Source organism: Thermothelomyces thermophilus, chromosome 5 (assembly GCF_000226095.1).
Source record: "Thermothelomyces thermophilus ATCC 42464 chromosome 5, complete sequence".
Taxonomy (NCBI): domain Eukaryota; kingdom Fungi; phylum Ascomycota; class Sordariomycetes; order Sordariales; family Chaetomiaceae; genus Thermothelomyces; species Thermothelomyces thermophilus.
Genome location: NC_016476.1, coordinates 1,720,036 through 1,731,943, shown reverse-complemented (window position 1 = coordinate 1,731,943; position 11,908 = coordinate 1,720,036). Strand labels below are relative to the sequence as shown.

At 56.6% G+C, this 11,908-nt stretch overlaps 4 protein-coding genes across 4 annotated transcripts; 2 read left to right on the top strand and 2 right to left on the bottom strand.

Moving 5' to 3' along the window:
- Window positions 1-15: 15 nt before the first annotated feature.
- Window positions 16-4,124, bottom strand: MYCTH_2308377 (uncharacterized protein). Its single transcript, XM_003665017.1, has 3 exons — window positions 3,796-4,124; window positions 796-3,739; window positions 16-731 (listed from the first exon to the last, which is right to left on the bottom strand). Exons 1-3 carry the CDS (start codon window positions 3,933-3,935, stop codon window positions 318-320), a joined length of 3,498 nt encoding a protein of 1,165 aa, XP_003665065.1. The 5' UTR covers window positions 3,936-4,124; the 3' UTR covers window positions 16-317.
- Window positions 4,125-5,377: 1,253 nt separating this feature from the next.
- On the top strand, window positions 5,378-8,383 carry MYCTH_116956 (uncharacterized protein; the record flags this gene model as incomplete). Its single annotated transcript, XM_003665016.1, has 2 exons — window positions 5,378-7,693; window positions 7,777-8,383. 2 exons carry the CDS (start codon window positions 5,378-5,380, stop codon window positions 7,951-7,953), a joined length of 2,493 nt encoding a protein of 830 aa, XP_003665064.1. The 3' UTR covers window positions 7,954-8,383.
- A 493-nt stretch (window positions 8,384-8,876) lies between these two features.
- Window positions 8,877-10,538, top strand: MYCTH_2308372 (uncharacterized protein). Its single transcript, XM_003665015.1, has 3 exons — window positions 8,877-9,143; window positions 9,244-9,675; window positions 9,828-10,538. The coding sequence occupies exons 1-3, from the start codon at window positions 9,111-9,113 to the stop codon at window positions 10,284-10,286; spliced, it is 924 nt and encodes a 307-aa protein (XP_003665063.1). The 5' UTR covers window positions 8,877-9,110; the 3' UTR covers window positions 10,287-10,538.
- Window positions 10,483-11,744, bottom strand: MYCTH_2119925 (uncharacterized protein; the record flags this gene model as incomplete). The annotated part of the gene is made up of 3 exons (XM_003665014.1): window positions 10,483-11,184; window positions 11,241-11,659; window positions 11,717-11,744. 3 exons carry the CDS (start codon window positions 11,742-11,744, stop codon window positions 10,483-10,485), a joined length of 1,149 nt encoding a protein of 382 aa, XP_003665062.1.
- Between the last annotated feature and the right edge of the window lie 164 nt (window positions 11,745-11,908).

The window sequence follows — 11,908 nt, the reverse complement described above, 5'->3', positions numbered from 1 at the left end:
AGCCGTACTTGAAGGGGGTGTGCAGGCCCAAAAATCTGCAAAAGAGGACTTGGCGTTTGGCGGTCACAGCAAGAAGTCCATGCCGCAAACGCAGTAGCCGCTCCAGGACTCCTTGCAACCTCACTAATCAGAGGCATTTGTTTACTCTTCGGATCAATGTGTCGGTTGCGGGAAAAAAAAAGGCCGTTAAGCCGGTCTATTGTCCTCCGCAAAGCCACCAAAGTAGATTCGTCGCTCTTCAGGTGACCATTTCCCTTCAGGTGGCAAATGTACAGGACGATTATCATACACCTGGATCGCCCCCTGTTCTACGTCGTCTACTCCTCATCCTCGTCGGCGTCCGTAAAGTACTCAAACTCCGCCGGAGCCGGCGCCTCCTCATCTCCCTCGTTATCCTCATCCACGGCCGTGAGCACGCCCGCTGCTGCCGCGGCACCGCTTCCACTGTCAGCTGCCGCGCCGCCACCGACCTGGCCCGCGCGACCTTCTGCCCCACGGGCGGTAAGCTGGAGCAGCTCGTTCAGCTCCGGCATGCCGCCTCCGCCACCCATTGCCCGCGAGGACCAGTTCGACAGTAGCGACTGGGCCGCGTTGCGAGGCGTAGCTCCGGCGCCTGTGGTGGCACCGGCAATGGGGGCACGCTCCGTCGCAACCTTCTTCAGCTTCTCCTCGACTAGCGTCTTAGGCTCATCGGGTTGCGTGTCATGGAGAAGGATAGGACCGCCAGTAGGCTGTGCGAACTGTTAGCTGCTAACCGAACAAAAAATACATCAACGGATGAATATCGAGGCCTACCTTCTTAACCGGCTTGTAGCGTCCTGCCGGGAAGCTAATGTACTTGAGCTGGCCTGGGAGGACGCGCGACATGTTCTCGATTTCGTAGCCAACCTTTTCCTTCTCGGCTTTCTTCTTCGCGTCCGGGCCGGCGGAGCCGTCCTTGTCGGCACCAGCTTCGCCCTCCTTCTCCTTCTGCTCGTCCGCCTTGGCCGCCTTCTCCTCGTCTACTTCCATCTTGTCACCAGAAGGCGCCGGGATCTTGGTGACAGTAGGGGTATCGATGTCCATGCTCTCGCGACGCTGGGCGCGCTCCTTCTTTTGAGCGCGGCGCTTCGCTTGAGCCGTGGTGGAGAGGATAGCCGTAGTGACCAAGGCGGGCCCCTCTTCCACCTTGACTTCCTGCTCCGGGGGGTAGTCGAACAGGCTGGGGCGAGTCGCGCAGTAGAACTTGATGTTGGGCATCTCGAGGTCGTGGTCGAGGCCAATGATCGAAGTCGGCGCAAAGCTGAGCGACAGGAAGTGGGTGAATGGGAACCAATACCAGTACTGCGTGAAGACGGCCATGCCGACAACGCCTGCCATGTTGAGGTTACCCGTCTGAGTCTGTAGGCCGATGGTGCAGTTCCGGCCGCCAGCATCGAGAATACCAAGAGCCAGCGCGGCACCGAACTTGGTCATGGCATCCTCGTGCCGGTCGCCAACGACCTTCTTCAGTGTCTTCCGGATGGTGGCGACCTTGGGGTTCATGGCCTCGTTTTGTTGAACCATGATCATCGAAAGGGCGATGAGGGCGCCCTGGCGGACAAAGTCGGTCGGGTCCTTCATCATGGGCTCGAGCAGATCGATGGCCTCGTCCAACCCGGTGCCAGCACACGCGATGCCGAGCGCCATGGCGGAACCATACCGCACGTGAGGGTTGTACGACTCGGCCAGGAGCTCGACCATGCGAGGGACGCTGCCAGGCTTCCGGAAGAGGATAAAGCCAAGGCTCATGACGGCGATTCTGCGGACATCATCGTTGACATCGCTCACGGCGGTATGGAGAAGTTTCCGAACGGCCTTGTTGCTTCCCGTGCCGCAGTATGCCAGAGCCACGGTGAGGATGCCGCCGTAGCGCAGCGTCGGATCAGGGTCGTTCAGCAGACCCTCAATCATGCTATCAGCGCCTTCTTGGCGCCCGTACATGATGAGTGCCATGCCGAGAGCACAGCCACGGACAATCTTTTCGTGGCTCGTTTCGTGCGCGTAAGTGAACATGGTCTCAAGAGCCTTTGCGTTGCCGGACCCGAGCATGATCAGTCCAACGGCCAAGCCGACGGCCTCGCCATTGAGAGCAGAGTCAGCGAAGAGCACCTTTGTAAGTTCTTCGTAGATCTGCTCGTCGCCGCAAGCCATCCCCGCGATGCCGAGACCGAGGGCGCCACCATGCTGAATGACTTCTTCGTCTGCCGCATTGAACATGGTTCGGAGATATTCAAGCGCGTCGGCGCCGTGGTTCGCATGGATCAGGCCATAAGCGTAGAGCGCGCCGCCTTGGCTAAAAATGGAACCGCTCGACACCCCACCTTGCTTGGGAAGGTAGGGTTCGAGAAGCTTGCGCGACTGGCTGATATTCCCACGGTGAATGACACCGAGCGCAGCGGTCGCGGTGAATTTGGACCAGTTGACAGCCTTGCCCAGCCATTCCAGGTTGTCTCGGAAAAACTTATCGTTGGTCGTTCCAGCGTTCATGAAGGCGTTGCAGAACGTGACAGCCGTGTGGAAGATAGAGTTGCGAGCCTCTAGGCTGTCCCGTACTCTGTTGAGGATGCTCAGGTCGGTGTGATTATTGCGGTAGAGGAACTCTAGGTTCAGCCTGATGGTCATGCTGCCGTCCAGGATAGACCGGACGTTCCTGTAGACCTTTGCCACTTCTTCTGGAAGCTCTTCCTCGGAGTTCTCCTGGTTCTCGAGGAGAGGGTCTGATTCCCTGGCGCCTTCGCCCCCTTGCGCCGCTTCTTTCTTCTTCGGCAGCTCTCCAGAGGGCAGAGACTTGATCACCTTAGCCAGGAATTCTTGCGTTCCGTTATCGTAGAGGTCGAACGCAATTTGATAGGCAGTCGCAATCGCACTCTTGTCGCCCCTAGTAATTAGCTGCATGAGAAGCGATGAAGCCTCTTCGTCCGAGTCCAGATAGACAACGCATTTGGCGATGGCAAAGTAGTCCGGATTGGGAATGTCGTTGAGGAGGTCAAGAATCAGGCGCAGCATCTCGGTTCGCAATCCCCGTTCCTGGACAATGTCCATGCAGATGGTAAGGGCATAGTCCATCAAGTCCTCCGCCGGGCCCTGGGCACCTTCTTGCGCCTTCGTCTTGTCGCGCTTCCCGTCCTCACTGGCCCTCTTGATAACCCTGCGAAGCACATCAAGATTTTTCGCTTCTACGGCGATACCGACCACCTGCCGGTACTTGCCCTCGGCCAGGGCGTTCTCGAAAAGTCGCTCAATCACACTCTCTAGGGCCGTCCACGTAGATTGGTCGGTAATCTGAGCCACCGAGGCAGAACGGCCCTCCTTTGTCGGCTGGAAGGAAGGGTCAAGAATGGTATTGTCAACTGAATTGCGCGAGAGGAGCGACTTGGAAGGCAGCGTGGACTGCGAGAAGGGCGTTGTGGCCGAGATCAAGGCTGAGCCATCGAGCGAGCCACTGCCGAACGTGGTAGCAAGGGCTGGCAATTCGATGTCGTTTTTGGACAACTTCGCTGGCGTGTGACGAGACGATGAGACGGCAATATACTGATCGATGCATTTCGAGATGATGGTCTCCTCGAACTCGCCGGGTGCGTCGAGCTTGAACAGAGGGCCGGCGGCAAGCGCAAATGTCATGCTCTCATTGTAGTCTTGCAAATGAAAGTAGACCTTGGCGAGAACTAGGGCGGCGAGCTGGCGTTCCGGGAAGCTCTCGTCTTCGTACAACGCCTCACTAGGGGCTCAAATCAGCCAACCATCATCAATCAGGGAACAAGCTCGAGTACGTACATTTGGCTCAATGCCCCCGCTACCTCAGTCCAGACCGTGTCGATATCATCATTTAGTGTCTTGAGCGCAAAAACCTTGAGTTCCGGCTCTTCGTCGGCCAGAAAGCCCAGAACGCCGGTCGCGGAAACGAGGCCCGGCATTGTGAAGGGGGAACGGATGCGGCTGGCGTCGAATATCGGCGTTGGAGTTGGTATGAAAAATCAGCCGCTACGTCTTGGAGTGGTCAATCCCAAGGAATGACGAAAATGAGGAATCGTTTTGTTGTTGGCGCAGCGCGTTGGGTTGATCAAGGCTGCGTTCGTTGGTTGTGGTGGGAAGGGCGAGCGCTCTCGAAGCTTAGGCTGCGGCAACAAGGCCTCAGCTGGTCCACGTCAGGAAGCTCCTGCCTTGCGGCTGCGAGCGACCCCCCGCCCAATCAGAGCCTGAAAGGCGGGTCAGCTTGGAACAGCGGGGCTGGTCTGTGTGTCGATTCAAGGTGGACCACATTGGAATCTGCCAGTTGCTTTGCAAACACTGTCTTATTATTACCGCCTTCCTCTTCCGACAAGACAGCGTCCCGATCATTATATTTTGATGGCTCGAGGGCTGTTCAAGCCTGTTCGGGCAATTCCTATTAGCAACGTACTAGCAGGTTAGGTCGCCGTGATTTCCAAACTCTTGACAATATACTGTATGTGGTTAGTTGGGCTTCCTTATCAGGCTAAAGCACTTGCAACTTAAGCCCACTTCTGGAGTTGTCTCTGAAAAAGTGTTACTGGCCTTTTGGCCGCAAGCTCTCGAGTCTATCGTGTGTATGTACTCCGTACATACATACAATCCGTACCCTGTAACACGCGACGCCAAACGGCACAGTTTGTGACCTGCTCTGTGGTGTGGCTTAGCTGTCCAAGAACCTCCGTGACAGTATCCTTTCATATGTACTTGATGCAATTGAATTGACAGGGAGCAAACACAAACCAAAGACCGTTCCGCATACGGAATATCCGCCTGTTGTTAGGTGGTGAGATGAAGCAATCGGTAGTTACCTAGCCCAGCACATGCGCGTCCCAGGTAGGAGCAGGCAGGAGCGAATCCACCTTGGCGCATGCTCTGGCGCACACTTCAGCCTTTTTAGCTCAGCAACTTCCTCTCCCCCCATGCGCGGCTGTTATGACGATATCGCCGCGTGTTCAGTAAATCGCAAAATCAACATCTATTGTGCGCGTGGGGTCCGGCGCTCATTGATCTGTTTAATTTTACATTTGATATGGGAGGAAACAGGAACAAGTCGGCCTCGCGGTTCATTCCTTCCAACCGAAAACTCGATTCGACGATGTAACGGCGTTTGTGGCAACAGTTGAAACAAAAAATCGAGATACCGCATCACTCCTTCACGCGCTCCGCCACGACAACCGCTCTGTTTGCAAGACATTGTCGCGGGAGCTGAGGCTCGAATTCCTGGTCTACAAGGGGAGGGTCTGGAGCGCAACGCGAAAAGAACAAAAATAACCCTGCAGCCGTCGTCGCGTCGGACCCCAACATCGGAACGTGAAGGACACGGAAAGCTGGACCGGCTGCATCGGCGCCCAATATAGCAGACAAGATGGATCTTCGAGGCATGCTGAACGATAATGTCCCACCAGCGAACCCCCCGACTCTGCCGCCGCAGTTGCAGCAGCCAACGCAACGGCCGTCGCAACAGCCCACGCTCCCGTCGACTCCGGTACAAGCGAAGCCGCCGCAGTCGTTTCGCGACTACAGCCAGACCCAACTCTCACCCGGTCTACACGCGTCGCACGACTATGGAGCGCACCATGCGCCATCTGGCTCATTTGCATCACCGTCGCAATATCAGGCTCCGCACTCGATCTCCTACGCGAGCCGACCGCCGCCGCAACTCCAACAGGCCTCATCCAGCGATCTCCGGTCGCCGAGTCTTGGTTCCGGGTCGGCAGCCTCCCCATACCGGCAGACTCCGTCCGCCTCGATGAACAGCGCCTCCGGTTATTCCTTCCCATCGCAGCACAACCCCACAAGCCCCGTGCAACGACACCAATATCCGCCGACCGGCGCCTATCACCGAGACAGTTACCCCCAGTCCGCGGCGTCGGCGGGTATGACAGGCCCGCCGAACGCCAGCCCGTACGTGCAAGGGTCTCACATTCCTCAGACTCCACCGGTTGCGACTCCAGGCACCGGACATTCTTATCTTCACCGGACTCAATCGATGCAATCCACGCCCACGCCGGCTTCGGCGCACAGCCAATCTGCGCAATATGGCGCGCCTTTCGCGCAAGGAAGTCCTGTGGCAGCGCCGCGTCCTCTGCAACAACCAGAACCGTATCAACGCCAATCCTCGCAACCGCCAACTCCCGGAGGAGCGGGCCCGCTGTCCGCGCGCCCAGCGCAAGTCAGCGGTTACGGGCCGCCAAGCCCTTACCAGCAACGGTTGCCGGGGCCGGGGATCCATTCGACGTCGCATAATACATCGCCGCCACCGCCTCCTCCGCCCTCACTCCCTCGACATTTGAACAGCCAAAGCGGTCAGGACTCGCATAGCCAGGATTCGGCTCGGGTCCCACAGCAACAGAATGAGAGGGAACGAAGCCTTAGCGTGAGTCCAAAAACGCGAGTCCCCAGTTTGCCAAGCAGCTCCGGGCGCCCTGGCACCTCGGTTTCGGAGCCTGAGCCGCGTCCCAATCAAGCCCCGCCCGCTCCGACAATGATTGAGCGCGCTGCTACGCCCGCCAAGCGGAAATTAGATGACCGGGAGCTGCGACCAGACGAGCTAGAAAAGCGAGAAACACGACCGCCTCCATTCGAGAACCAAAACGGACGCGCGGCTGCTCCCGACGCAGACGCTTCGGCGCAGCGTCCGGCCATGCCGACCAAGACCACGAAGAAGAGAACGGTATACCGGACGATTCCACCATGGGCACAGTCGCTCAAAGATCGAGCACCGGCTCATCCGAACCGCGTCCTCTATCAGCCTATTCCACATACAGGCCCGCACATTAACGGCAAAGCAGACCGACCATTTGCCAGGCCGGAACGCATGCAAAGCCGGCACGCCTCTCCGGAAGAGAAACGCGCCGCGGGCCCCATCACGCCAGCACCCAGCATTCCGCCGGATGCCGGAATCCAATGGGGCCTGTTAGGGCCATGGGAGGCAAGTATCACCAATTCTGTTCCGCAGGAACAGTTCAGCAAGGCAATCGCCGATTTCTTATTCCAATACGTCATCCTCAACGAGGACATGGGAGAGATCCAAAGCCGGGGCGTCAAGTTCGAAGTAGAAGCCAAGCTGGGGATGCTGATCGACAAGGACACCAACAAACGAGTGAGGCTGCCAGTGCAGTCTGAGTGCGTGCTGAGCGACGGTGGCAACTGGCTCGGGTTCCGGTCCAGCATGACGGAGCATCAGCACAAGTCGTTCAACGAGTTCCTCAATTTCCTCGTTCAGCAGACGCACCCGGCAAATAAGGCCAACGCCGCCCTGCCCCGGCCGCGGCTGCCCATCGACTATCGCCACCGCCACGAGGTCGACAGGTTCTTTGAGCTGCCCGCCTCCGTGCGCGACCGTCTCTTGCCGGTGTGCGTCGCCAAGCCCATCGCCTCCCGGGGCCACGGCGCCAAGGTCCGCGTGACCTACGACCAGAAGACGAACAAGGTCATCGGCAAGATCGTCAAGGCGCGCATCGCCGACATGAGCTTGCATTTTCCCGACCTGCCCCTCGACTGCCGCATCAGTATCAACCTTGAGATGGACTGGGACGGCACGGTCGAGGAGCTGGAGCGGATGGCGAGCTCGACGGGGCGCCCTCCCACGCCGGCCAGGATGAAGGACCGGTTGAGCTACAAGCACGGGTGTTACCAGATTGATTTGACCCAAGTCACGCAGAACGTGACTGGAGTGGGAGTAAGTTCTTGGTTGTTTTTTTTTTTTTTTTTTGAACCTCGGTTTTTAAAAAAAAGGGATCTGGTCCGCTAACAAGGATGCAGAATACCCAGCGCACGGAGAAGGAGCACGAGCTTGAGGTAGAAGTCGACCCGGCCCCCATTATTGAGCAGGGACGGAGGGCCATGGAGGGCCAACCACATCAGTACGTGGATGTGGTGGACGGGCTGGTCAACAACATAAGGATATTGGCACGAAAGGCAAGGGAATTTGGTGCATAGGAGGCAGCGCTGCCCCTCTAGTCATCGTGACTGTTGAAAGAGGGGAAACCTGTACAACATTAAAACTTCGGGGAGAAGCGGCTGGAGTCGTGTTTCGTTTCCCTCCCGTGTTTGTGGAACATTTTCTGAGACTCGGCCTGTTAGGGCCGGGACCTTTGCTCTTTTATTTCTGTCTTTATCGTCGTTTCTTGTTCCTCAGCGTCTTTAGATACCATCTAGTTCTTGTTCTGGGACGGACAGAAAGAGCTTGGGAGCGCGGTAAAAACAAAGGGCGCTGCGAACGGAACGAAATGCACTGATTCAGGGTCTTCGGTATGGGATGATGGCGAATCGCCTTCGGTTTCTGTGTAAGGACTGGTAAACTTGTGAGATAATTATGCCCATCTGATGTTATAGTACTTTATGCGGGGAGGTCTTTCCGCTTATAATTAATTATCCGAGAAGCGATCGAGTTATCATAATAAGTGTTGAGGGGGTCTATGAGACCGAAGAGTCTTCGCCGGTCCCGGCTTCATCAATGAAGGATGGAATAAGTGCAAAACCGAGGGGATTTCCGACGAGTCTTAATTCCGGCAAGAGCGGACGACACATGCTCCTGCTGGACTTGCCATGCAAGAAGGAGCAGCCCGCGGTTTTTGAGATAGTACTTAACTGATAGACTTGCCTATTTCGAAATATGCCATCCAAACTATTGGAACCTCGGAAGGCACAAGATCATGCATGTAAGTCGTAATTACACAACCTGTCCGTCTCTTACATACCTAGTACTGGTCTGTCAGGACTCGATGGCGCCACTCTACCGCGAGTTACGAGCCGCGAGGGAGACTCGGCACTTCTGAGCTGTCGGATATGATCTGCCGAGTGTTGCTCGGCCGTTAAACAAGCTACAGCTGCTCCTGTTGGGACAGATAGCGGCAACCCCACCTTTTCACAGGAAAAGTGTTCTACGCAATCCTACGCGAATCTTGCAACATATCACGCAGTCGTGGAGAGCGATAATGTAGATATAATATATACGTATTAAGGTAGTTTCGTCCTCTGCGCCTCGCGCATTTCACGATACCGTTCAGCTCATGGTTGTAGCTACAAACCTGTCCCAGCCCAACCAGAGCAAGGCGCAGAAGTGAGAAAACAACCGAGTGGAAATTGGCAACACAATGGTCTCCATCAAGACAGTAGCAGTCCTCGGGGTACGTTTGTGTGTTTCTTCCCTGTCTCTTATTCTCACCCCTCCTCATCCCCAACTCACCAAAGGCAAACAACCAATAACTAAGCCTTCCCGCAAACCAGGGCACAGGAAACCTCGGTCCCGCCGTGATCCGCGAGCTGGTGGCGTCGGGCTTCGCCGTGACGGCCGTGACGCGCGCGGAGGGCGGCGCCGGCGCGCGCGAGGTGCCCGCGGGCGTTGCGGCCGTCAAGAGCGTCGACTACGGCTCGCTCGACGACCTCACGGCCGCCTTCCAGGGCCAGGACGCGGTGGTGTCGACGGTCGCGACGGCGGCCGTGGGCGGGCAGAGGCTCGCCGTCGACGCCGCCGTCGCCGCCGGTGTAAAGCGGTTCATTCCGTCCGAGTTCGGCATCAACACGCGCAAGGTGCGCGACACCCCCATCGGCAAGATCCTGGCGGGCAAGATCGCCATCGTGGACTACCTGGAGCAGGTGGCGGCTAAGGGATCCGGGCTGACTTGGACGGGAGTGTCGACGGGGTTGTTTTTCGAGTGGGTGAGTTGATCGGATTATTATTGGCTGTCTGAAGTGCCTGCGGAACCATGGCTTTGGACCAGGACCATGCTCGTGTGTTCGCGGTGGCGAGGCGATGACGGGGCCGTGTGTGATCGCTGTGTTTAACTAATTAACACAATTCTTCTCTTCAGGGCCTCGAACGCGGCGGGCTGGGTATCGTCAACCTCAAAGACAAGACGGCTACCGTCATCGACTCGGGCGACGAGAAGTGGTACGCGAGCACCCTCGCACAGATCGGCCGTGTGGTGGCCGGGATCCTGAAAAGTCCCGACGAGACGGCGAACAAGTACCTGTCCACGGCGTCGTTCAACCTCTCCCAGAATGAGCTGATTGCCCTGGTCGAGGAGTTGACGGGCTCCAAGCTCTCCGTCACCAAGGTCAGCTCGGCCGACCTGATCAGGGCTGGCGAGGAGAAACTAACCGCCGGCAATTTTGGGGCATTTCTGGATCTTTTAAGGGCGCACAACAATGCGGACGGCGCGGGCAATGGGCTACCTGAGGAGCAGAGCGATAATGGGTTGGTCGGCGTGCCGTATGAGGAAGTGAGGGCTTCGGTCGAGGAATGGCTGAGGCGCGAGGGCGTCCTGTAGCGGGCTGGCTACCTTATATTTATGACGTAGAATGAAAATGAATGACTTGACTCGACCATCCAAAAATTGAATTCCGACCGAAACCGATCCTCCTATCTCAGTTGTGGGATTATGGGCTTCAGAAGAAACTGGCATGTTCTGGTCCTTCTGGTGGAGCATTGATCCTTGGGTAATTAATTATGTTCCAATTTCACTGTCATTCTGCCTGCTCATCCTTTAGTTCCTCTTTCTGAAAAATTTTCGTGTAGAATCCTAACTTCCCTGGATTACGGTAGACTCTTAGTGCATACGCCAGGTTCTGTGCTCTTTGGTCCGCAAGGGTTTCCGACAATTTCGAGTCGGTCAGTTCAGACTTCTCGGCTTCTGCCACCATTTGCGTGTATTCGCTTCTCTCCTGCCATCGCAACCTTGTTCCTTCATCCAGTGGCTGGCCGTTCTCATCATCATAGTTCCAAGGAGCATCCATCGGGCGGGGGACTATCTCCAGAAACAGCGGGAACTCTACTAGTTCCCATGGTACCGTACACGCGCCTTCCCAGTCAATGACGCCCAGTATGTTGTATCCCTGGTCAACGATGATGTTGCTGTGAAAGAAATCCGCGTGCACGACGGGAAATGGCCCTTGGTCGGAGGAGGACAGCTGGTGAGCCATTGCACGAACGGTTGATGGAAATTCCAGGATAGACGTGAGGACCTCTTCCACGGGGCCCCCTTGCATGCTCTTCCGTATCTTGTCAGGAGATAGGGGAAACTTGGCATAGTCCGCCCAAGCTTCGAAGAAATCCGTGGCAGTGTCAAATGGTCCACCAATGTCAGTAAAGGGGCCGACGGTGTAAGAACCGTCCTCTGCCCGGACGATTGTCCCAATCTTATGGAAGCGTAGCGATGCCATCTGCACCTGTCGAGATCGGTCAGCTCGCAAACAACATTCGGCGGATGACGGGAGCAACGAACATGAATTCGTGCAACAGATCTATAGAAGTTCTTCCTGTGTTGGGCGGGGATTTGGCCTTGGTGGGTTGCGTAGCCGCCATTGAAGTCAGTGGCCACATTTCCGGGCAAGAACTCGGTTAGACTGAAGGCGCAGCCGATCGAGTGGTTGTCGTCAATTCTGTAGCCAAACACCCTGGGAACGGGGATGCGAGTTCGTTCGCGGATGAGCATCATGGCGTCAATCTCGTTCTGTAACTTTGCGGCCGTTGTCTTGGTCGACGCCGCCATCTGAATCCGCGCAAGCCAGCGACTCCCATCCTCAAACTCCAGCACCCGAGCGACATGGTGTAGGCCGTTCGTCAGGTCCGGGAGCAGGTGGCAGCAGAGCCCATGGTTGAGCTCCGTGGCGTACGAACAGAGCTCATCCCAATTCGTTCGTTCTAAACAGTTATGCACCCTGCCCCATGCGGGTGAATCCTTAGGATAAAAATCAGCACCTTTCCAATTCTGTCCCGCAAAAGCCATCGTGGATGAGCAATTCTCGAGATCAGTGTGTTGTTGGAATGGTGTTTGGTGACCTTGCTACCTTTTCGTGGCGCCAGCTCACATGACGAGAGTCACCCAGCCACACAAACGGCGACCGTTGTGATTGGTTGTCAAAGCTCAATATTCCTCTCAACATTTCCTGT

What these genes read in the sequence shown, in the direction of transcription:
- MYCTH_2308377 (XM_003665017.1), bottom strand. Translation starts at nt 3,935, where the DNA reads ATGCCGGGCCTCGTTTCCGCGACCGGCGTTCTGGGCTTTCTGGCCGAC. An exon ending in GCGGGGGCATTGAGCCAAAT is followed by an intron (nt 3,740 to 3,795) that starts GTACGTACTCGA and finishes TTGAGCCCCTAG; the next exon opens with TGAGGCGTTGTACGAAGACG. An exon ending in GCTACAAGCCGGTTAAGAAG is followed by an intron (nt 732 to 795) that starts GTAGGCCTCGAT and finishes CAGTTCGCACAG; the next exon opens with CCTACTGGCGGTCCTATCCT.
- MYCTH_2308372 (XM_003665015.1), top strand. Translation starts at nt 9,111, where the DNA reads ATGGTCTCCATCAAGACAGTAGCAGTCCTCGGG. An exon ending in AGACAGTAGCAGTCCTCGGG is followed by an intron (nt 9,144 to 9,243) that starts GTACGTTTGTGT and finishes CCCGCAAACCAG; the next exon opens with GGCACAGGAAACCTCGGTCC. An exon ending in CGGGGTTGTTTTTCGAGTGG is followed by an intron (nt 9,676 to 9,827) that starts GTGAGTTGATCG and finishes TCTTCTCTTCAG; the next exon opens with GGCCTCGAACGCGGCGGGCT.